At 41.1% G+C, this 24,021-nt stretch overlaps 1 protein-coding gene across 1 annotated transcript; it reads right to left on the bottom strand.

The window, feature by feature from the left end:
* Positions 1-273: 273 nt before the first annotated feature.
* Positions 274-17,387, bottom strand: LOC149449539 (protein ripply2.2-like). Its single transcript, XM_089693089.1, has 4 exons — positions 17,233-17,387; positions 4,577-4,631; positions 3,258-3,328; positions 274-448 (listed from the first exon to the last, which is right to left on the bottom strand). Exons 1-4 carry the CDS (start codon positions 17,385-17,387, stop codon positions 274-276), a joined length of 456 nt encoding a protein of 151 aa, XP_089549215.1.
* Positions 17,388-24,021: the final 6,634 nt, after the last annotated feature.

Below are 24,021 nucleotides of genomic sequence, written 5' to 3'. Positions count from 1 at the left end.
ATTTTCCATCTAATATGCACTAAGTACACCCAAACTATGTTTCCAGTGTAAAATGTTTTTCTGTGGATATCTGACTGCAAATTAAGTATCACCTGTAAGTAAAGTAGTTCACGCTGTTTTATGTCTGTATTCCATTAATTTGTGCTACAATCTTGTAAATATGGACTATGCTTTTTGTGTGACTATAAATATAAAATATGTACAAGTTGGAAAAAAATGCACATTGTAAGTGTCACAGCCATTTATATAGTCAAATCTTTTTGGCATATCATATTATTCAGATTCAAATCCAGAGTCATGTTCTTCCTCACTGTTGTTCTCCTCATTGTCTGTGTCTGATTCAGAGTCATTGTAAAATGATAAGGTAGCTTGGACTGGAAAGCTCCGTAATAAATCTGCTGCTTCCAGATACATATTATCAAGTGGTTTGGACTTGGGCCAAAATAGCCTGCAAAACAGAATAAGAATGATAATGATAATAGAATAATATGTAAACATACCTTTCCTGCTGCCATGCTACCCAGTCTTTATGTGAATTCTGCAGAAAAACTGACACTTTCCAGGAGTAACAATCCCTTGGGTCCAGTACAGAGCTCAATGGTTCCTCCTGCTGACCTCCACGTCACCACTGTATCCTGCAAAAAATGGAGGTCAGCAGGAGGAACCTGGGGGGACCCAAGAGGACTCCTGGCAGTGTTGGTTCTTTTGTCAATATGAGGAGCATTTGGTCGTGGGAAATGAAAGAATTAATAATTTCATCAAATTTTATATAGTGACAAGGCCACTTTAAAGCCCAGCTGAATTTTTATTTTAAATCACCTAATACATTCCAAGTTAAAAAAAAGGTGCTCAAAGTCCTACCATTTATTTTCTTTGTACAGCAGCCATAGCCATGTCTCCTGCCAGCATGCTTCAGAGAAGAACCTTTTCTCCCTGTGTGGAAGCAGCGGTCTCTCTGCAGAAGTTTGACATTCCCCCTACTGAATCATCCCTAGAACCCTTCAGTAAGCAGGAAGCATTGTACTATAAATACTGCTGCCCTTCTGTTTGTGAGAAGGTGAGCAGCATTGCCACCCTCAATTGCCACAAAGACAAAGAGGGCTATGTGGAGCCCTTGCCTGATTTGTCTCCTCCCTAGCACTGACACTTTCAGTAATATTTTACTGTCTAGGGCATTAAAGGGGAAATACCATACATCATATCTAGTTCATTTATGTGGATAAGAACATAAAAAATAGGGTGTCTTTATTTGAGATAGAAACGTTTACAGAGTATCCTTATTATAGGTAACTGATTTTTGTGGTTTTGTTTGTGAGCGGTCTGGGAAACTGTGTTTGCCATAATTAACCATGTCTGTACTGTGCAGGCAGATCTTCATAGGTTAGTTAGCTCCTGTGTAAATGTGTAAATGGAGCCTAGTATGTGTATGTACAGTATGAGTGTGAGTTAGGGACCTTGGATTGTACTCTCCTTGAGGACAGGGACTGATGTGAATGTGCAATATGTGTATATATATATATATATATATATATATATATATATATATACACATTGTCACCGCTATGTAAGAACCTGTAATAAATAAATAAATTAAACAAGTAAATGAGATTATGACACTGTCAGGGGAATTCATAAAGAATGTCTAAGACACTTTTGACATGCCTCTATATGACAAATGCCAGCGAGGGCACCAGATTCATGTACCAGTAGACATGAATCTGGGGCACACACTGCATGTGGAGATACAATGAGGCTGAAGTGTCTATACACAACTGCTATGGAAGGGAGGGGGGGCAAGCCTGGTAGGGATTGGCAGACACTAGTTCCCATCAGTTCCATTCCCCTTGTGTTTGATGGCAGGCAGTGGGCAGATCCTTAGGTAATAGACAGCCTGCTATTGGCTATAGAATGCCCCTACTGCCCGCTGTCAGTTACAAGAAGACTGAGGATCTGATGGGAAACTAGCTTCTCAACTTCTCCATCATGTTGCACCCACTGTAGCATCACTGGTTGCTAAAGCCAGTGACAGGGAGTGGGTAGCGGTGGGAAATATTCCGCTCTGTTACACTGCATACAGGGACAGGAACTCTACCTATTTCTGTATGCCAACTTAGAGTGGGTTTTAATTACCTAGTTTTATTATCTATGAACTGGAGGTAAATATATTTGATTTTGGTGCATTAATAGCAGAATTTTTTCTAAGTAGTACTTTTAAGAATGATCTAAATCTAGTGTTGGTAAAGTTAATGAAGCGGGCAGCATTGAATCTGGCACAGTCCATTTTAAAGCATTGTTATGGATTTATTAAATTCCCCCGTCTCTGTCCTAACAAAGGGTAAAAGGTTTAAGCTGCCCATAGATGGTTCAAATTTGGCCAGTTCAGCAGGAACCGGACAAATTTCAGTCCAAGTCTGGTCATCCCCACTCAATGGAAGTTGATCTAATGATCAACGTCTGTAGAATTGGAATGTTGGAAAATTTTTCTCCATCAGTAGGCTGTAGCCAAATTGGATGTAACACTGATTAGTGTTTTCCTATAATGGTGAATACAATAGCATAGCAGGGGGATTCCACTAAACACCTCGCATGTGTGGATGGGGGAACCACTCATTTTTTAAATTTTTACCACTGTCTAATACAAAAAAAAATAATAACCTATGGCTGGTCTTAGAAGCTGGGCTTTTTACAATGTGTGTTAATGAGAGGAGACTCAGCCAGTCTTTAGGACAGACTCACTCTGACATTGATCCATGTCTGTCATGAGGCCCTCTCCTGAAAAACATCTAAAAGTAAAATTTTGTTTTTATTTTAATTGTATGCTGTGTGAAGGAGAACACCTAACTAACATCTAGGGGTTTTTTTTTACTAAAACCAGAGAATGCAAAATCTGATGCAACTCTGCATAGAAACCAATCAGCTTCCAGATTTTTTTGTCAAAGCTTAATTGAACAAACTGAAGTTAGATACTGATTGGTTATCATGCACAATTTGCACCAGATTCTGAGGGCACCAATTTTAGTAATTCTACCCATAGTGGGGTTTCCTCAATATTGGCTGGAAAAAATGGAAATGCACTTTAAAACTGTTGAAACTGTTTCTGTATGCAATATGCATGGACATGGCATGTTTACCTATAAACAATATCCACAAAAGAAAACAATTGCGCCTTTTGAAACTACTCTCCAAACACCAGGTTCAACATCTGTCCCATGGCATATAAGTACGTAAACTCTACATAAGCTGGGAACAAGGCTTACCTCACGGGGTGGTTGTACTCTGCAGCTTTCTGTCCAGATTGTGGATTTTCACACAGGCCGGGGACATATGGCTAGAATTCAGAGGAGAAAATGTTATCTCTACAAGCTGTTTTGTGCATTAGAGCAGTGACCTGAGAGCTGTTTATACCATTGACACCTCAGCTTTGTGTGAAAAAGGTTAAACCATGTATGGTATCTAATGGAAGGACATGTGTGCACAAGACTGCTAAAAATGAAATGGTTTTTGATCTCTTCTAATATGCATGTCATATGTAATATATACTTTATCTGCACAGGTTTAACATTTTCATTGGCTGATGTTTAAAAAGGAATAGCCAGAAGGGTATAATTATTTTTAGCATAAAAGGTTAGGCCAACATGTAAAAATATTAAACCTGTCGTACTATCTCCATGTTAAAAAGTCGCAAGCAATGCAGTGTTGTGTTTTTCTATCTGCCTACGCAGATTGGCTATTCAAAGATTTCTTCATGCAATGCAAGTTATCAATCTACAAACATGCATTTGCACTACATGAGTGGTTTCAAAAGTCATTTAAATATGTCCTAACCGGGAATAAAGAAGCAACAAAAGAAAATTCAAGGCAGTGAGTTAAACCCCGTACACAAAACGAGAATATCGGACAAACGAACGCCCGTTTTTTTTCGCCTGCTAGTCTCACATCGAAAGTGAAAAAGTTAAAGATACAAAAATTCTCCTATGAAAGAAAAGAATTTCGAAAGTAATTCTCCTATGAAAGAAAAGAATTTCGAAAGTGATGTCATATATTGTATTGTTTTTTTATTGTATCTTCGGATAACTACTGTACTGATTAAATGAAAATCGTACGATCTGGTATCATACGAGAAAGTTTTTTGTATTTGTCCCTTCGGATATTGTCACACGAATTGTCATGATCCGCTCTCGAAAGCTGTGTACTAAAGATCCGATTATTGAATGATCGGTCCTCGTTCAAAAATTTTTGTATGATTTTCTTATAGTGTTTACAGGGCATTAAGAGGTGCTTGATGACAACATCCTTGTAAATGGCACTGGAGTATGACATTTATTAAGAAATGATGTTGAAGATTTCTAAAAGTGAAAGCCCCTGAATTCTACAAAAGAAGAGTCTTATTCAAAGTATGTGAAAGAAGGACCTTGAGTATTGTTCACTGCATATATTCGCAGTTTAAATTAAATTGTCCATGCAGAATACATTTAATAGGCTGATTTCATAACTGAAGACCAGAATAGGAAAAGAAAAAAGAATAGACTGTATGATATGATACAGTATCTGAATGACCATAGGAGATACAACATACCAAGGTTTTATTGGAGCTATTGCGAATCCAAGGTCTCCAGAATGTCACATGTGGTCTGAAAAATAAAAGGGATGCATTTAAAGTTAACCTTTGTTCAATGATATATATAACATTTTTTTTATTTTGAAAAGTGTTGTGTATGAGGCAGGCCATAGATAATGTGATTTTCTTGGAGCTGTTGTGTTCTCCTGGTGGGGGTTTGATTGGGGAGCCATCCCTGCTGGGAGAACACAGTGATTGTCTCTAGTGCCTATAGCCACTTGCAATAATTGCATGCTAGGAATCTGACATGCTTGTTGTACCCAAGTTGATCCATCGTTCAACTTGGGTACAACCAGGCTGTCCATAGATGGATCAAAGCTTGGCCAGTCCCTACTGAAACGTCCAAGATTCTAAACATTTATGGCCATCTTAATTTTTGAGGAAAGTTACAAGGTTAACCATGTGTTGAGTTAAATGGGAGGTTAAGAATTAAAGGTTAGGGAGGTTAATAAAGGTTGGGTGGAGGAAACTAATTGATAATGCAAAAGGTTCAAACGATATATCATTCATATACAATGAATGTCAGAAAAGCACGTTTGTATAACAAATGCCAACTAATTGTATATTATATTATATTTAGATTATAATTGTCAAGAAAACGATGCAAAAAAATCACATTCCTGAACAGTTCAATTAGTTTCCTCCACCCAACCTTTAATAGCTCAATACCAGTATACTAGTTTTTGGCACATGGCATTCAGTGACAAAAACAAGTTTTAAAAAGTGTCTCCCCAAATCCCCTAAAAAATCACATTCCTGAAAAGCAAAAATGCTTATGTGGACAAATTATACAGGAGTTCCAACTGATATACCCTTATATTTCAAGTTGTACAACTAGTGAGCTTGAGTGAAATGTGCAATGTTAATTAACCAGTTCCACACCGCCCTATAGCAGAAATACTGCTACAGGGCGGAACAGGTGCGCAAAATCACGTATATATATACACGTGATTTCTGCAGTTCCGGGTAGGGGACGCACGTGCTCTACCAGCACCACCATTCGCGGCCTTGGCTGTCAATCACCAGGTCCCAGCCGGTGATTACTCGGCTGCACCCAGTGATCACTGAGTATGTCCGACAGGGGAGAGACCGGTGTATAAACAACACAGATCTCTCCCCTGTCAGCTCCTGCACACTGCTTTGTATGGCTCTGCTTAACAGAGGCATACAAAGCAGTGTGCTTACAGTGAAACACAGCACACAATGTAAAACACATGCAGCACACAGTTAACCCTTTGATCGCCCCTCATGTTAACCCCTTCCTGCCCAGTGCCCTTAGTACAATGTCAGTGCTTCTTATTAGAACTGATCACTGTATTGGTGTCACTGGGGATGTCAGTGACACCAAGTCAATTACCCCCAGTGTCAGAATGCCTGCCGCAGTCCCGCTATATGTCGCTGATCGCTATCATTGCTAGTAAAAAAGAACATTCCAGTATCTATACTGCCATTTGTAAATGCTATAACGTTCATGTAAAACAATTAGTTTACACGTATTGGGATTTTTTTTTTAGCAAAGACATGTAGCAGAATACATTTTTGTGTAAATGTATGATGAAATTAGATTTTTTTAATTTTTTTACTGGACACGTTTAATTGCAAAAAGTCAAAAATATAGTTTTTTCTCAAAATTGTCAGTCTTTATTTGTTTATAGAGCAAAAAATTGCACAGGCGATCAAATACCACCAAGAGAAAGCTCTATTTGTGGGGAAAAAAGGATGTAAATTTCATTTGGGTGTAACGTTGCATGACCTTGCAATTGTCAGTTACAGTAATGCAGCGCCGTAATGCAAAAAATGGCCTGGTCAGGAAGGGGGGGGGGGGGGGTAAATCCTCAGGACAGCAAGTGGTTAAAGGAATAGATGTAAAATGTTAACTTATAGCAACTATATCATACGATTCTGAAATAAGAAAAAATATAATATCGTATGTAATGATTGTGAAAATATAAAGTAAAGATTTGCATATTTACTGTGGTTATAAGTAAAGCAACATCTTACATGAGTGTACTGTACATGTATGTGTGACAAGATGGAATTAATTCATTGCCTGGTCTAACCTCTGTACATGACTTTGTGCAATTCAGTAGACAGAGGATTAAAGAAACCATGGTGGTGCAAAAAACATGCAGACTGCCATTGCTGACCATCTTTGGAACCTACTACATTTCTAGCTGTCCCTAGTTTCAGTCACTGACATAGAACTGACATGCATATTAGAAAGTCAGAGTAAAATCAGCATTCCTAATCTGTCTGCCTAAGAGCCCATTCACACTTGTGCGACTTGTCATGCGACTTTGGGATCTAAAGTCGCAGTTCATGTTACCAAATGAGTACTATTCATATATGTTCGACTTCAAGTCGCAGCAACTTGAAAGTAGTTCCTGCACTACTTTGGTATGACTTTCATATGCCCTGAGGGTCATACACTTCAATGCAAAAGTCGCATGAAAGTCGCACCTGAATGATATACATGCAACTTGTGTGTGACTTTGTACAGAACAAACAATCATCCTTGGTCAAAACCAAAGTCGCACTCATCCAAAGTCGCATCAACGTCACATTGTAAAGTTGTAATGAAATTGCATGATTTTGAAGTTGCACAAGTGTGAATGGAGCCTTAATGTCAGGTCAGCAAGTACTGAAGCTAATGGATGAGCAGGAAAGCCAGGCATCTAATCTTCTCAGAAGGAAGTCTGCAACGGCAGTGTACCTGTTTCTATCCATACAGGCAGGGGCGAACTTACAACTCATGGGGCCCCCAGGCAATAGGGGATCATGGGGCCCCTGTGTTCTAGCCCAAACTCAAAAAAGCCTATGAAAAAGGTACCAGGGGCATCTCATGGGGCCCCCTACTGACCCTGGGCCCTCAGGCAATGCCCGAGTTTCCAAATGGTCAGTCCACCCCTTCATACGGGTTTCTTTTAATTTAGTACTCATTAAATACATAGGCATGTACTTTAAATACAGAATAAAAGTCAGCTAAATGCCATCTTAGTAAATCATATAGCATCAGAGACTGATGAAAGGGTATATAGTACCTGTAGGAAATCTCTAGCTGTTTGGGCACTGGTGAGCATACTGACACTTGTGGTTCCCTGGGACATGTGTATTCCTCACATACTATATATTAATCCAACCATTTCTTAGAGATCAGCCACTCCCTTGTTTATATGCCTAAATTATGTTAACAGCCCGGGGGGGAGGGATTTACTAAAATCTGGTGCATAGAAACCAATCAGCTTCCAGGTTTTAGGCTGGCCTACATTATACAATTTACTTTAGAAAATTGCTTTAGATTTACCAAAAACCATATAATATGAGGTCAAACCTAAACAACACTTTCAGTTGTATCCAATTAGGCAAGGCCTTCCACTAAATAGTTGAAGGTAAATTTAAAGGCAATTGGTTAGAAATTGAACAGAATATTGTATAGTGTATGGCCAGCCTTAGGCTAGGTTCACACTAATGCGGTGCGATACATCGCATGTGATTCACACAGGAACCGCACTGCATTCCTGTGCGTTTTGTGTGCGGTGTGATCGGAGCCATACATTTTGTATGGCTCAAATCGCACCGCATCTGCACCAAAAAGGTGCATGACCCTTTTTTGGGTCTGCACTATAATCGGATCGCATGGGTATTCACACCTATGCGATCCGATTCTGCATATCGCACCGCATTTTGTGTAGCGATTTCAGGGTATTGCTAACTTAACATACACACCCACATCAGTTCGCATGAACGGGGTACGATTCTGATGCGGTGTGGAATTCGCACAGAAAACACGGCAAATTCTGCACCACATCAGTGTGAACCCAAGCTAATTGTCAAAGCTTAATTGAACAAACTGAAGTTAGAAGCTGATTGCCTCGCACAGCTACACTAGATTCTGAGTGCTCCGGTTTTAGTACATTTTCCCCACATGCCTTAGATGTTGCATTACATACAGGAACGGACAGACAACTCATGGGGCCCCTGGGCAATAGGGGATCATTTGGCCCCTGTGTCCTTGCCCAAACTCAAAAAAGCCTATGAAAAAGGTACCAGGGGCATCTCATGGGGCCCCCTACTGACCCCGGGCCCTCGGGCAGTGCCCAAGTTTCCAAATGGTCAGTCCACCCCTGTGTATTACATATCTGTGTTACTCATGGGAAACATTGCACCACTTCTTACTCCCATCTATGCTTCCTACTGTTACAGAATTCTTTTTGTAGTACTTATTATTATGTGGGATATTTTTTTTCTTTGGTATCTTCTTTTAACCCAAATAATGTTTTATAAAGTTAATTAAAAACCAGTGAAGCAGAAAATTATGCTAGCAGCCTGTGTTAGCTCTTGCAAAATAATCCTTGTTCTTGTGTGTAAATGTAAAATGATTTGTAAGACTCCTAATTACTATTGTTGAAACTGCAAAGACATGCTGATAATAATGAATTGGCTCCTGTCTCAATGGACCCTAGTTTGTGTATGAATGCTTGTGAGATAGGGACCTTAGGTTGTAAGCTCCTTAATGTACAATATGTAAAATGCTGAACAAGTTGGCCATGCTTTATAACCTGTAATAAATACCTGTAGGCACAGGAGACCATTGTGAGCTTCAGACAGTGAGTGCAGAAAGTAATGATTAGAGATGAGCGAAGAAATGAAAAATTCGATTCGGCTGATTCGGCGAATTCCAGTGTGAAATTCGATTCGATACGAATTTCTCCGCTACGAAGATGACTTATTTAAAGGGTTTCTAGGCTTCAGAGAGCCTTTAAATTAGTGCAGAACACTGTACCTTTAATTTAAATGCCCTTGGAGATGAGGAAGGAGAAGGAGAAGGAGAAGGATGAGAAGAAGGAGAAGGAGAAGGATGAGAAGAAGGAGAAGGAGAAGGGTGAGAAGAAGGAGAAGGATGAGAAGAAGGAGAAGGATGAGAAGAAGGAGAAGGAGAAGGATGAGAAGAAAGAGAAGGAGAAGGATGAGAAGAAGGAGAAGGAGAAGGATGAGAAGAAGGAGAAGGATGAGAAGAAGGAGAAGGATGAGAAGGAGAAGGATGAGAAGGAGAAGGATGAGAAGAAGAAGGCTGAGAATAAGGAGAAGGATGAGAAGAAGGAGAAGGAGAAGGATGAGAAGAAGGAGAAGGATGAGAAGAAGGAGAAGGAGAAGGATGAGAAGAAAGAGAAGGATGAGAAGGAGAAGGATGAGAAGAAGAAGGATGAGAAGAAGAAGGATGAGAAGAAGGAAAAGGATGAGAAGAAGAAGGATGAGAAGAAGGAGAAGGATGAGAAGAAGGAGAATGATGAGAAGAAGGAGAAGGATGATAAGAAGGACAAGGAAGAGAAGAAGGAGAAGGAGAAGGATGAGAAGAAGGAGAAGGATGAGAAGAAGGAGAAGGATGAGAAGAAGGAGAAGGATGAGAAGAAGGAGAAGGATGAGAAGAAGGAGAAGGAGAAGGATGAGAAGAAGGAGAAGGATGAGAAGAAGAAGGATGAGAAGAAGGATGAGAAGAAGGAGGAGAAGGATGAGAAGAAGAAGGATGAGAAGAAGGAGAAGGATGAGAAGAAGGAGAAGGAAGAGAAGAAGGAGAAGGAGAAGGATGAGAAGGAGAAGGATGAGAAGAAGGAGAAGGATGAGAAGAAGGAGAAGGAGAAGGATGAGAAGAAGGAGAAGGATGAGAAGGAGAAGGATGAGAAGAAGGATGAGAAGGATGAGAAGAAGGAGAAGGATGAGAAGAAGGAGAATGATGAGAAGAAGGAGAAGAAGGAGAAGGATGAGAAGAAGGAGAAGGATGAGAAGAAGGAGAAGGATGAGAAGAAGGAGAAGGAGAAGGATGAGAAGAAAAAGGATGAGGAGAAGGAGAAGGATGAGAAGAAGGAGAAGGAGAAGGATGAGAAGAAGGAGAAGGATGAGAAGAAGGAGAAGGATGAGAAGAAGGAGAAGGAGAAGGATGAGAAGAAGGAGAAGGAGAAGGATGAGAAGAAGGAGAAGGAGAAGGATGAGAAGAAGGAGAAGGATGAGAAGAAGGAGAAGGATGAGAAGGAGAAGGATGAGAAGGAGAAGGATGAGAAGAAGAAGGCTGAGAATAAGGAGAAGGATGAGAAGAAGGAGAAGGATGAGAAGAAGGAGAAGGATGAGAAGAAGGAGAAGGAGAAGGATGAGAAGAAAGAGAAGGATGAGAAGGAGAAGGATGAGAAGAAGAAGGATGAGAAGAAGAAGGATGAGAAGAAGGAAAAGGATGAGAAGAAGAAGGATGAGAAGAAGAAGAAGGATGAGAAGAAGGAGAATGATGAGAAGAAGGAGAAGGATGATAAGAAGGAGAAGGAAGAGAAGAAGGAGAAGGAGAAGGATGAGAAGAAGGAGAAGGATGAGAAGAAGGAGAAGGATGAGAAGAAGGAGAAGGATGAGAAGAAGGAGAAGGATGAGAAGAAGGAGAAGGAGAAGGATGAGAAGAAAAAGGATGAGGAGAAGGAGAAGGATGAGAAGAAGGAGAAGGAGAAGGATGAGAAGAAGGAGAAGGATGAGAAGAAGGAGAAGGATGAGAAGAAGGAGAAGGAGAAGGATGAGAAGAAGGAGAAGGAGAAGGATGAGAAGAAGGAGAAGGAGAAGGATGAGAAGAAGGAGAAGGATGAGAAGAAGGAGAAGGATGAGAAGGAGAAGGATGAGAAGGAGAAGGATGAGAAGAAGAAGGCTGAGAATAAGGAGAAGGATGAGAAGAAGGAGAAGGAGAAGGATGAGAAGAAGGAGAAGGATGAGAAGAAGGAGAAGGAGAAGGATGAGAAGAAAGAGAAGGATGAGAAGGAGAAGGATGAGAAGAAGAAGGATGAGAAGAAGAAGGATGAGAAGAAGGAAAAGGATGAGAAGAAGAAGGATGAGAAGAAGGAGAAGGATGAGAAGAAGGAGAATGATGAGAAGAAGGAGAAGGATGATAAGAAGGAGAAGGAAGAGAAGAAGGAGAAGGAGAAGGATGAGAAGAAGGAGAAGGATGAGAAGAAGGAGAAGGATGAGAAGAAGGAGAAGGATGAGAAGAAGGAGAAGGATGAGAAGAAGGAGAAGGAGAAGGATGAGAAGAAGGAGAAGGATGAGAAGAAGAAGGATGAGAAGAAGGATGAGAAGAAGGAGGAGAAGGATGAGAAGAAGAAGGATGAGAAGAAGGAGAAGGATGAGAAGAAGGAGAAGGAAGAGAAGAAGGAGAAGGAGAAGGATGAGAAGGAGAAGGATGAGAAGAAGGAGAAGGATGAGAAGAAGGAGAAGGATGAGAAGAAGGAGAAGGAGAAGGATGAGAAGAAGGAGAAGGATGAGAAGAAGAAGGATGAGAAGAAGGATGAGAAGGATGAGAAGAAGGAGAAGGATGAGAAGAAGGAGAATGATGAGAAGAAGGAGAAGAAGGAGAAGGATGAGAAGAAGGAGAAGGATGAGAAGAAGGAGAAGGATGAGAAGAAGGAGAAGGATGAGAAGAAGGAGAAGGAGAAGGATGAGAAGAAAAAGGATGAGGAGAAGGAGAAGGATGAGAAGAAGGAGAAGGATGAGAAGGAGAAGGAGAAGGATGAGAAGAAGGAGAAGGAGAAGGATGAGAAGAAGGAGAAGGATGAGAAGAAGGAGAAGGATGAGAAGGAGAAGGAGAAGGATGAGAAGGAGAAGGATGAGAAGAAGGAGAAGGAGAAGGATGAGAAGAAGGAGAAGGAGAAGGATGAGAAGAAGGAGAAGGATGAGAAGAAGGATGAGCAGAAGGAGAAGGATGAGAAGAAGGAGAAGGATGAGAAGAAGGAGAAGGATGAGAAGAAGGATGAGAAGAAGGATGAGAAGAAGGAGAAGGATGAGAAGAAGGACAGTTCTGTGACAGTTTCTGTCTATTTCTGACAGTTCTGGGACATTCACTCCATACAGCGGTTTCAACCGCTGTATGGAGGGAATGTCATAGAACTGTCAGAAATAGACTATTAATGACAGTTCTGGGACTGTCCTTCCATGCAGCGGTTGAAACATTGTATGTATTTGTTTCCATAAATGGATCCATTTATGGAAACAAATACATACAATGTTTCAACCGCTGCATGGAAGGACAGTCCCAGAACTGTCATTAATAGTCTATTTCTGACAGTTCCATGACATTCCCTCCATACAGCGGTTAAGACAGCTGTATGCAGTGAATGTCCCAGAACTGTCATAAATAGTCTATTTCTGATAGATCTGGGACATTCACTCCATACAGCTGTTTTAACCGCTGTATGGAGGGAATGTCATGGAACTGTCAGAAATAGACTATTAATGACAGTTCTGGGACTGACAGTCCCAGAACTGTCATTAATAGTCTATTTCTGACAGTTCCATGACATTCCCTCCATACAGCGGTTAAAACAGCTGTATGCAGTGAATGTCCCAGAACTGTCATAAATAGTCTATTTCTGATAGATCTGGGACATTCACTCCATACAGCTGTTTTAACCGCTGTATGGAGGGAATGTCATGGAACTGTCAGAAATAGACTATTAATGACAGTTCTGGGACTGTCCTTCCATGCAGCGGTTGAAACATTGTATGTATTTGTTTCAACCGCTGCATTGCAATGTTTCAACCGCTGCATTGAAGGACAGTCCCAGAACTGTCATTAATAGTCTATTTCTGACAGTTCCATGACATTCCCTCCATACAGCGGTTAAAACAGCTGTATGCAGTGAATGTCCCAGAACTGTCATAAATAGTCTATTTCTGATAGATCTGGGACATTCACTCCATACAGCTGTTTTAACCGCTGTATGGAGGGAATGTCATGGAACTGTCAGAAATAGACTATTAATGACAGTTGTGGGACTGTCCTTCCATACAGCGGTTGAAACATTGTATGTATTTGTTTCCATAAATGGATCCATTTATGGAAACAAATACATACAATGTTTCAACCGCTGCATTGAAGGACAGTCCCAGAACTGTCATTAATAGTCTATTTCTGACAGTTCCATGACATTCCCTCCATACAGCGGTTAAAACAGCTGTATGCAGTGAATGTCCCAGAACTGTCATAAATAGTCTATTTCTGATAGATCTGGGACATTCACTGCATACAGCTGTTTTAACCGCTGTATGGAGGGAATGTCATGGAACTGTCAGAAATAGACTATTAATGACAGTTCTGGGACTGTCCTTCCATGCAGCGGTTGAAACATTGTATGTATTTGTTTCCATAAATGGATCCATTTATGGAAACAAATACATACAATGTTTCAACCGCTGCATTGAAGGACAGTCCCAGAACTGTCATTAATAGTCTATTTCTGACAGTTCCATGACATTCCCTCCATACAGCGGTTAAAACAGCTGTATGCAGTGAATGTCCCAGAACTGTCATAAATAGTCTATTTCTGATAGATCTGGGACATTCACTCCATACAGCTGTTTTAACCGCTGTATGGAGGGAATGTCATGGAACTGTCAGAAATAGACTATTAATGACAGTTGTGGGACTGTCCTTCCATACAGCGGTTGAAACATTGTATGTATTTGTTTCCATAAATGGATCCATTTATGGAAACAAATACATACAATGTTTCAACCGCTGCATGGAAGGACAGTCCCAGAACTGTCATTAATAGTCTATTTCTGACAGTTCCATGACATTCCCTCCATACAGCGGTTAAAACAGCTGTATGCAGTGAATGTCCCAGAACTGTCATAAATAGTCTATTTCTGATAGATCTGGGACATTCACTCCATACAGCTGTTTTAACCGCTGTATGGAGGGAATGTCATGGAACTGTCAGAAATAGACTATTAATGACAGTTCTGGGACTGTCCTTCCATGCAGCGGTTGAAACATTGTATGTATTTGTTTCCATAAATGGATCCATTTATGGAAACAAATACATACAATGTTTCAACCGCTGCATGGAAGGACAGTCCCAGAACTGTCATTAATAGTCTATTTCTGACAGTTCCATGACATTCCCTCCATACAGCGGTTAAAACAGCTGTATGCAGTGAATGTCCCAGAACTGTCATAAATAGTCTATTTCTGATAGATCTGGGACATTCACTCCATACAGCTGTTTTAACCGCTGTATGGAGGGAATGTCATGGAACTGTCAGAAATAGACTATTAATGACAGTTCTGGGACTGTCCTTCCATGCAGCGGTTGAAACATTGTATGTATTTGTTTCCATAAATGGATCCATTTATGGAAACAAATACATACAATGTTTCAACCGCTGCATTGAAGGACAGTCCCAGAACTGTCATTAATAGTCTATTTCTGACAGTTCCATGACATTCCCTCCATACAGCGGTTAAAACAGCTGTATGCAGTGAATGTCCCAGAACTGTCATAAATAGTCTATTTCTGACAGTTCTGGGACATTCACTCCATACAGCGGTTTCCGGCAAAAAGTGTATGTGCAGAGTTCCTCTATTCTGCAGATACACTTAGAGGAGCTCTGCAGATACACTTAGAGGAGCTCTGCACATACACTTTTTTCCGGTTTGGAATTATTCTTATTTTCATCCTACTTCTTCTTCTTCTTCTTCATCCTCATCCTCATCCTCTTCTTCTTCTGAGGATGAGGATGAAGAAGAAGAAGAAGAAGAAGAAGAAGTAGGATGAAAATAAGATTAATTCCAAGCCGGCAAAAAGTGTATGTGCAGAGCTCCTCTAAGTGTATCTGCAGAGCTCCTCTAAGTGTATCTGCAGAATAGAGGAACTCTGCACATACACTTTTTGCCGGCTTGGAATTATTCTTCTTTTCATCCTACTTCTTCTTCTTCTTCATCCTCATCCTCAGAAGAAGAGGATGAGGATGAGGATGAGGATGAGGAAGAAGAAGAAGAATGAAAAGAAGAATAATTCCAAGCCGGCAAAAAGTGTATGTGCAGAGTTCCTCTATTTCTGACAGTTCTCTCACAGCTTCTTCACATGTACAGCGGTTGAAATATCTGTATCCTAAATGGAAACTAATAGATACAAATTGTATCTATTAGTTTCCATTTAGGATACAGATGTTTCAACCGCTGTACATGTGAAGAAGCTGTGAGAGAACTGTCAGAAATAGAGGAACTCTGCACATACACTTTTTGCCGGCTTGGAATTATTCTTCTTTTCATCCTACTTCTTCTTCTTCTTCTTCTTCTTCTTCATCCTCATCCTCATCCTCTTCTTCTGAGGATGAAGAAGAAGAAGAAGTAGGATGAAAAGAAGAATAATTCCAAGCCGGCAAAAAGTGTATGTGCAGAGTTCCTCTATTTCTGACAGTTCTCTCACAACTTCTTCACATGTACAGTGGTTGAAACATCTGTATCCTAAATGTAAACTAATAGATACAATGTTTCAACCGCTAAACATGTGTTCCTTCTGTCAGAGAACTGTCAGAAATAGCGGAGCTCACTGCAGGGACACTTTTGCCGGCTGATCGGGAAATGTTCGATTCGCGCACCCGAAGTAGGCAAAATTTCGGTTTCGACACGAATCGAATATTTCCTGAAATTCGACTCGAATTCCGGTTCGCCTAGTTCGATTCGCTCATCTCTAGTAATGATGTACAAAGGTGTCCATTTATTTCACAGAGAATAGCTGCGATTCAGAGGATCGCAGCTATTCTCTGGTCATTCACAGTTTATGACACTCAGGAGATCAGCGGAGAACATGTTCAGCCCTTCACTGGAGATCTGTGTTCTCCCTCCAGATTCTCCAGCCCAGAGCTGGAGAATCGGAGGGACCGCAAACTAAGCAGTGATAATTTACCTCTACTTAGTAAACTGATCTGTTACTGTAATCTTGCAAGATTACAGGAAAATCAGCCGTTTTCCAGCATTTGGAGACCGTCCTCCAGTGTTTGGAGACCGTTCTCCATTTGTTCGGAGAACTGCTTCATAAAAGGCATTCACAGGAGAACTGTGTTCTCCGAGAATGCCGGAGAACTGAGCAGCGATCTATTACCACTGGTTCATAAACGGACACCAAAGTGCAATAACCCATTGCATACAATCCTGACTAATCTTTAAGTACACACGATCAGAAAAGTGTACGATAAATACTGCTTTCGAAGTGATCGAACTATAATCTGATTGCTAGTACACAACTTTCATCCAAAATTGAAAGGGACAAGCACGAAAATGTTTGTTGTACGATACCAGATCATACGATTTTCATTTAACCAGTGCAGTTTTTGTCCAATAATACAATACAAATACATTACAGCACTTCCAAATGTTTATTCTGTTGTACAAGAATTTTTGTAACTTTAGTAACCTCTTTGACTTTTGATATGAGACTAGCATGCAAAAAAAAACCCTAAATAATGGATGATCATTCATCCAATATTCTCATCATATGTACGAGGCTTAAGATGGCCATACACTAAACAATCTGATTGCAACAATCCCCTTTAGATCTACCATCAACTATGTAGTGGAGAGCCCTATTTGAGTTGATACTAATTGAATAAATTGTAGTTTGTCCTTATATTACAAAATTAAGTTAGCTGTAAAAGAGATTGTATGATCAGATTATATAGTAAAAGGCCAGCTTTACTCAGGTGGGACATGATCCTAAATGGTTTCCATGGGTATCTTCTTGGTATTGCAGGAAGAAGGCTACCTAAATGCCAGTCTCAAGATCCAATAAGTGTTATAGATAACCTACCTTAGTTCCCTTCTACCCTCTAGTCCTCTTGAAGCTCGGATACATCCAACTGGAAAAGTTCTCTCTCTTCTTCTAAGACACTTGCAGCTGTAGCAATCTAGAGGAATGGAACACAAGCTATGATCCTCAGTGTCTTTAGTCAATGACTGATCCATACTGAAGCTTGCTGTCACAGTGTTTCTCTGCATCTCAAAGCTCTTTTTGTCCCCTGCAGCCTTTTTATAGTCTATCCCAGGCCTGGCCTATCCCACTCTATTGTTTACTTAACCGATAACGTGCCCTGGGTAACCTAGAGCAAGAGAGCTGTCCATCACCACTTGGCAGGTAGACTCGTGCAAGCTCCCAAATGGTCTGGGGAGAGATATGACAAGGATGTGTCAATGACACCTCCACAGGTCCATGCCCAGGGCAGCCTAGGCAGACTATGATGAGATCTATAACATGACCATCACTTCTCCCTGTCCAGTCACTGACCTTACTCTATATGCCAGGGGGTTGATTTACTAAAACTGGAGAGTGCAAAATCTAGTGCAGCTCTGCATAGAAACCAAACAGCTTCCAGTTTGTTTGTCAAAGTTTAATTGAACAAGCTGAAGTTAGAAGTTGAGTGGCTACAATGCACAACTGCACCAGATTTTGCACTCTCCAGTTTTAGTAAATCAACCCCCATGTGTATCAATGACAGGTGATTGACAGCTCACTGATGTGCATGTACTGCAGTCATTATTTACTGATACATTCCATCTTTCTGAATCCTAAAGCCTAGTACACATGATAAAAAAAATTGGACCAAAAATGATGCTTTCAGAGCAATCAACTGATAATCTAATTGTTAATACACAGCTTTCCAGAGCCAATCACGACTCTGAAGGGACAAGCACAAACATTTTTCTCATAAGATAACAGAATGAACAATTTTTGTGTAATCGGTACAGTATTCATCCATAAAAATCAAGTGACAAAGATTGCGCAATTTCAGAAACAAAAGAATACTTAACAATACATTACATCATCACGGGACTTTGTATTCTGCCTTATGAAAATTTTCGTAAATTTAGTAACCTATTCATTTTCAATATGAGACTAGCATGCAAAAAAAAGGATGATCATTCGTCTGATAGTCTCCTCCTGCAGGAGGCATAAGGACCCTTTCACACAAGTGGAATCTGCCAAGCGGATCTGTCTGCTCAGCAGAGGATCTGTCTATTTTGTGGTATAAAAAAAAAGACTGAAATTTAAAAAAACAAAAACAAAAAAAAACAATATTTATGGCTTTTTTCTATAAAACATATCCAATAAAAAAAATTAAAAATCAAATTTCTTCATAAATTTAGGCCAAATTGTATTTTGCTACATGCCTTTGCTAAAAAAAAAATCCCAATACGTGTAAATTAATTGGCTTACATGAAAGTTATAGCATTTACAAATGGCGTTATATATACTGGAATTATAATTTTAATTTTTTTATACTAGTAATGGCAGCAATCAATGACTTTAGAAATCTAAACATAGAAATCTTTGGAGTTGATTTGCTTAAAAGAGACATATGGTATTTTTAAAAATGTATACTTACCTAGTTGGATGCAGCATCGATCCGATACTGCATGTGTCCCCCACCGGCTCTAAGGATGAGAACTGAGTGATCAGACACTGATGATCACTCAGTTCTCCTTGAGCGGAGTTCTCCTTCTCGCTCTGAGCAGAGAGCAGTGAACGTCAGTCATTGCTCTGTTGTCTGTCCCCCGCAGATCTCACTATTGCGCTGGACTGCAGCGGATCGCTGAGAGGCTGAGCCAGTTGCCGATCCAAGGATCTGGGTGGATCCCAACTTTAAAGTCAAGACCTTTCCCCAGCCTGGACTGGCTGAGTGATGTCTTTAGCCCACTGTTGGCTGGAAACCAGTCATAGGAGTGCAGAATGAACTGCACTCCTGTGCTCCACAGGAGAAGTCCAGCTGGACAAGCTTTGGCTGTACTTCTCCTTTAAAGAATAACTGAAGAATGTTTTTTTTACTTTTAGATAGAGTGGAGGTGGATTAGAGCACCTGTCAGGTTTTTATTGTTGTCTGTGCCCCAGTTAGGGAGATTCACCTTCTCTATATGAGAGTAAAAGAAAATCCCAAAAAGTAATAGAGGGGACATCTCTCAATGGGAACACAGATGAAAAAAAAAACTGATAGGGGTTATAACCAAAATTTAAAAATTTTTTTTTCCCATAGTTCTACTTTAAGGAAAATAGACTGTGCAATTTGCAAGTTGTTTCAGAGCTTAGTACATGAGATAAAGCTTCATTTTACAAACAATACCCAATCACATGCAAGGGGGGAAAAAAAAGCATTTTTGTTTTGCACATGATTGGATGATAGAAGTCAGCAGGGCTTCCTCTCATTTACTAAGCTCTGGAGCAACTTCACTGGCAAAGTGCTCAGTCTATGTGCCTGTAAATCCACCCTATTCATGTAGTAAATCCACCGCATTACATGGAGTAAAATATACTTATTTTCTCCTGTCATTTCGCCAGATTTCCAGAGACATTTTTTTGTGTCTATAAAAGCATATACATCATTTGCTGCAAAAAAACCAAACATAATACATTGTACATGCATATCACAATGGCCCTTGTTAGAACATACATCATATGTAGTAGGGATTCTTTTTCACAATTATTTTTAGAGAAATCTTCCCACTGACAAGTTCCCACTGATATCATTGATCTTTTTTAGCTATCTATAAGAGGGTCATTCTTCCCAGTGATCACAAGTATTAAGCCCCGTACACACGATGGGAATGTTGAATGAATCATCATCCTTTTTTCTTTTTTCTTTTTTTTTTTGCATGCTAGTCTCACATCAAAAGTGGAGAGGTTAGTAAGTTACGAAAATTCATGAACAACAGAAAAAAAAAAATTGGAAGTGATGTATTGTATTTGTACTGTATTTTTGGACAAAAACTGATTTTGGAGACTCATTTTTTTTAAATTGTTGACATTTAGAAAGATATTTTGTATTTACTTTATTCAGCATAGTTGTTTTTGGTACATCACATGTGTCCTGTTAAAACAGATTCCCTTTGCCTGGTAGTCTAGTCACCTTTTTTCTATTGTATTGATGCATACAGTATACTGCAGGGACTGCACTGACCTAAAGCAGAGTTCCAGCTGAAAAAATACAAGTCAGCAGCTACAAAAACTGTAACTGCTGACTTTTAAAATACAGACACTTACCTGTCCCCAGGGGCGGACTGACAGCTCATGGGGCCCCCGGGCAATAGGGGATCATGGGGCCCCTGTGTCCTAGCCCAAACTCAAAAAAGCCTATATAAAAGGTACCAGGGGCATCTCATGGGGCCCCCTACTGACCCCGGGCCCTTGGACAATGCCCGAGTTTCCAAATGGTCAGTCCGCCCCTGCCTGTCCCTCAGTCCAGCGGTGACCTCACCACCGCTGGTTTCACCGGCCGTCTTTTCTCCCTGATGCCAGCATTATTAGTTTGGGCACCCATCTGTGACAGCTTGCGGCTTCACAGCCGGGTGCCCACTGCGCATGTGCGAGAAGCGCTGCACTTTGTGAATGGTCCCATAGCCTTCTGGGACCTGTCACATGTCCCAGAAGACTACGGGGAGAGGACAACTTCTGCTTTTGATTGCCTAGGCCAGTGGTCGGCAAGCCGCGGCTCGCAAGCCACATGCGGCTCTTTACACGCTTTAATGCGGCTCTTGTGTGCCGGGCGCCCGCTCCCCACCCTCCTCTCGGGCGGCAGGGACTCTGCAGCGTGATCCAAAAAAAAAACATCCAGGGCAGCGCGCTCAAATGCAATGATTGGCCAGTCTCGCTGCCACTCACATCCTGATAGCCAGTGATTGGCTGTCAGGATGTCTGTAGACGGGGCAGCGTGACGAACATGAGAGGAGCTAGGCTCCTCTCACAGTCCGCCCTGAAGACCTGAACGGCGCGGGAACACGGCGAGAGGAACGCGCGGAGCAAAGGTAAGTGAATTGACACAGGGGGGACTTGGCTTACTACTTGCTACTTACTTACTACTACAATATGAGGGATGAATTAATATGGGGGATGAATTACTATAGGGGGGATGAATTACTATAGGGGGGATGAATTACTATATGGGGGATGAATTACTATAGGGGGGATGAATTACTATAGGGGGGATGAATTACTATGGGGGATGAATTACTATATGGGGGATGAATTACTATGGGGGATGAATTACTATATGGGGGATTAATTACTATATGGGGGATGAATTACTATATGGGGGATGACGGGGGATTACTATGGGGGATGAATTACTATATGGGGGATGAATTACTATATGGGGGATGAATTACTATGGGGGATGAATTACTATATGGGGGATGTTCATCCCCCATATAGTAATTCATCCCCCATAGTAATTCATCCCCCATAGTAATTCATCCCCCAAATAGTAATTCATCCCCCATAGTAATTCATCCCCCATATAGTAATTCATCCCCCATAGTAATTCATCCCCCATAGTAATTCATCCCCCATATAGTAATTCATCCCCCATATAGTAATTCATCCCCCATAGTAATTCATCCCCCATATAGTAATTCATCCCCCATAGTAATTCATCTCCCATATAGTAATTCATCCCCCATATAGTAATTCATCCCCCATAGTAATTCATCCCCCATATAGTAATTCATCCCCCATGGTAATTCATCCCCCATAGTAATTCATCCCCCATATAGTAATTCATCCCCCATAGTAATTCATCCCCCATATAGTAATTCATCCCCCATAGTAATTCATCCCCCATATAGTAATTCATCCCCCATAGTAATTCATCCTCCCTATAGTAATTCATCCCCCATATAGTAATTTATCCCCCATAGTAATTCATCCCCCATATAGTAATTCATCCCCCATGGTAATTCATCCCCCATATAGTAATTCATCCCCCATAGTAATTCATCCCCCATATAGTAATTCATCCCCCATAGTAATTCATCCCCCATATAGTAATTCATCCCCCATAGTAATTCATCCCCCCTATAGTAATTCATTCCCCATATTAATTCATCCCCCATATTAAGTCCCCAAGTCCCCCCTGTGTCAATTCACTTACCTTTGCTCCGCGCGTTCTTCTTGCAGTGTTCCCGTGCCGTTCTGGTCTTCAGGGCGGACTGTGAGAGGAGAGGAGTTCGTCACGCTGCCCTGCCTACATCCTGGCTGCCCCGCCTACATCCTGACAGCTGCAGAGTCCTGACTTTTGGGGCGGCCACCCGAGAGGAGGGAGGGGAGCGGGCGCCCGGCACACAGAAGAGCCGCATTTAAGTTTGTAAAGAGCTGCATGTTGCTCGCGAGCCGCGGCTTGCCGACCACTGGCCTAGGCGATGGCAGCGGAAGTGGGAGTGGGTACCTGTCAAATTCGGGTACCTGCTCCCCAAAGGTGCCAATCCTTAATGGTAAGTGGGGGACAAAGGCTTAAAGAGGAACTTCCCCTTTTGGGTGGAGCTCTGCTTTAAGCCAAGTACGCACAATCAGGAAGTTGTATGAAAAATACCGCTTTCAAAGTGATCGAACTATAATCTGATCATTAGTACACAGCTTTCGTCCGAAATGATTAGAATTATTAGAAGGGACAAACACAAAAATGTTTCCTATATGATACCATATTGTACGATTTTCATTTAATCAGTAGGGATAGGCTGTATGTTCGAGCCAAACATTAGTTCGACTTGGACGTCAGCTGTTTGTGTGTTCATTGAACACATGAATGGCCCCCCACAAAAAATTGCGCCCTGACTGGCCAAAGTTGTGCACCTAACCACAGGTCAGCTGCAATACTTTGACTAATCACAGTGCATAATGATGTCACAAGGTTGTGGGGTGACAGAGTGAGGAAAGTGCAGCCGATAACCGGCAACTGCATTTACCGGTGATCTGCTGTTTAATCGTGGTAAAATGCTGCTGTGATTGGCCTTTTACCACACCACATGATCAGCTGTCTTCATAGGACAAAGCAATCATGGAGATCGCCAGGTGTGCGCACCCAGGGGAGCACGGGAGGGTGCGTTCTGGGAGGATGTCATATGATGCCCTCCCAGGACTGGACAACCATTCAGCTATAGCTTGGTTGGCAAGTGGTTAAACCATTTAAACTCTTTATTAGCAATAAAAACTGACAGAGGTTCTAATTCTTATCCACTGTATCCATCCTACTGGATATCACATGAGATAAATACTGCATGTTTTGATGAAATACCGCATGAAGTATTTTAGTAGCTTTTTTGTGAATTGCAAAAAAAATTTAGAAAAATGCTATGAGGTATTTTACTGCAAATTTTAAAGAGAGAAAATACCACTTTGTGAATGGAGCCCACTGGGTGGTCCGACCAGGTCCGCGTGTAAAATGGACAGGCAGACCAGATTGGTCCATCTATGTGAAAGGGTCCTAATTCTACAGATCTACAGATTGCAAGAACTCTAATCCAGGTGTCCGTTTATGACACAGATAATAGCTGCAATTCCGAGGATCACAGCTATTCTCTGGTCATTCACAGTTTATGACACTCAGGAGATCAGCGGAGAACATGCTCAGCCCTTCACTGGAGATCTGTGTTCTCCCTCCAGATTCTCCAGCCCAGAGCTGGAGAATCAGAGGAACCGCAAACTAAGCAGTGATAATTTACCTCTGTTTAGTAAACTGGTCTTTTACTGTAATATCACGAGATTATAGTAAAATCAGCCATTTTCCAGCATTTGTAGACCGTTTTCCAGCGTTTGTAGACCGCTCTCCCTTCGTTC

This window comes from Staurois parvus, unplaced genomic scaffold (assembly GCF_062004578.1).
Source record: "Staurois parvus isolate SC_StPar_1 unplaced genomic scaffold, SC_StPar_1.0 ptg000613l, whole genome shotgun sequence".
Lineage (NCBI taxonomy): Eukaryota > Metazoa > Chordata > Amphibia > Anura > Ranidae > Staurois > Staurois parvus.
The sequence above is the reverse complement of the archived record's forward strand: the minus strand, read 5'-3'. Positions and strand labels throughout refer to the sequence as shown.

Coding starts and splice junctions, on each gene's coding strand:
- LOC149449539 (XM_089693089.1), bottom strand. CDS start 17,387: ATGGATCAGTCATTGACTAAAGACACTGAGGATCATAGCTTGTGTTCC. Junction 4,632..17,232: donor GAGGGTAGAAGGGAACTAAG/GTAGGTTATCTA, acceptor TTTATTTTTCAG/ACCACATGTGACATTCTGGA. Junction 3,329..4,576: donor ATAGCTCCAATAAAACCTTG/GTATGTTGTATC, acceptor TCTGAATTCTAG/CCATATGTCCCCGGCCTGTG.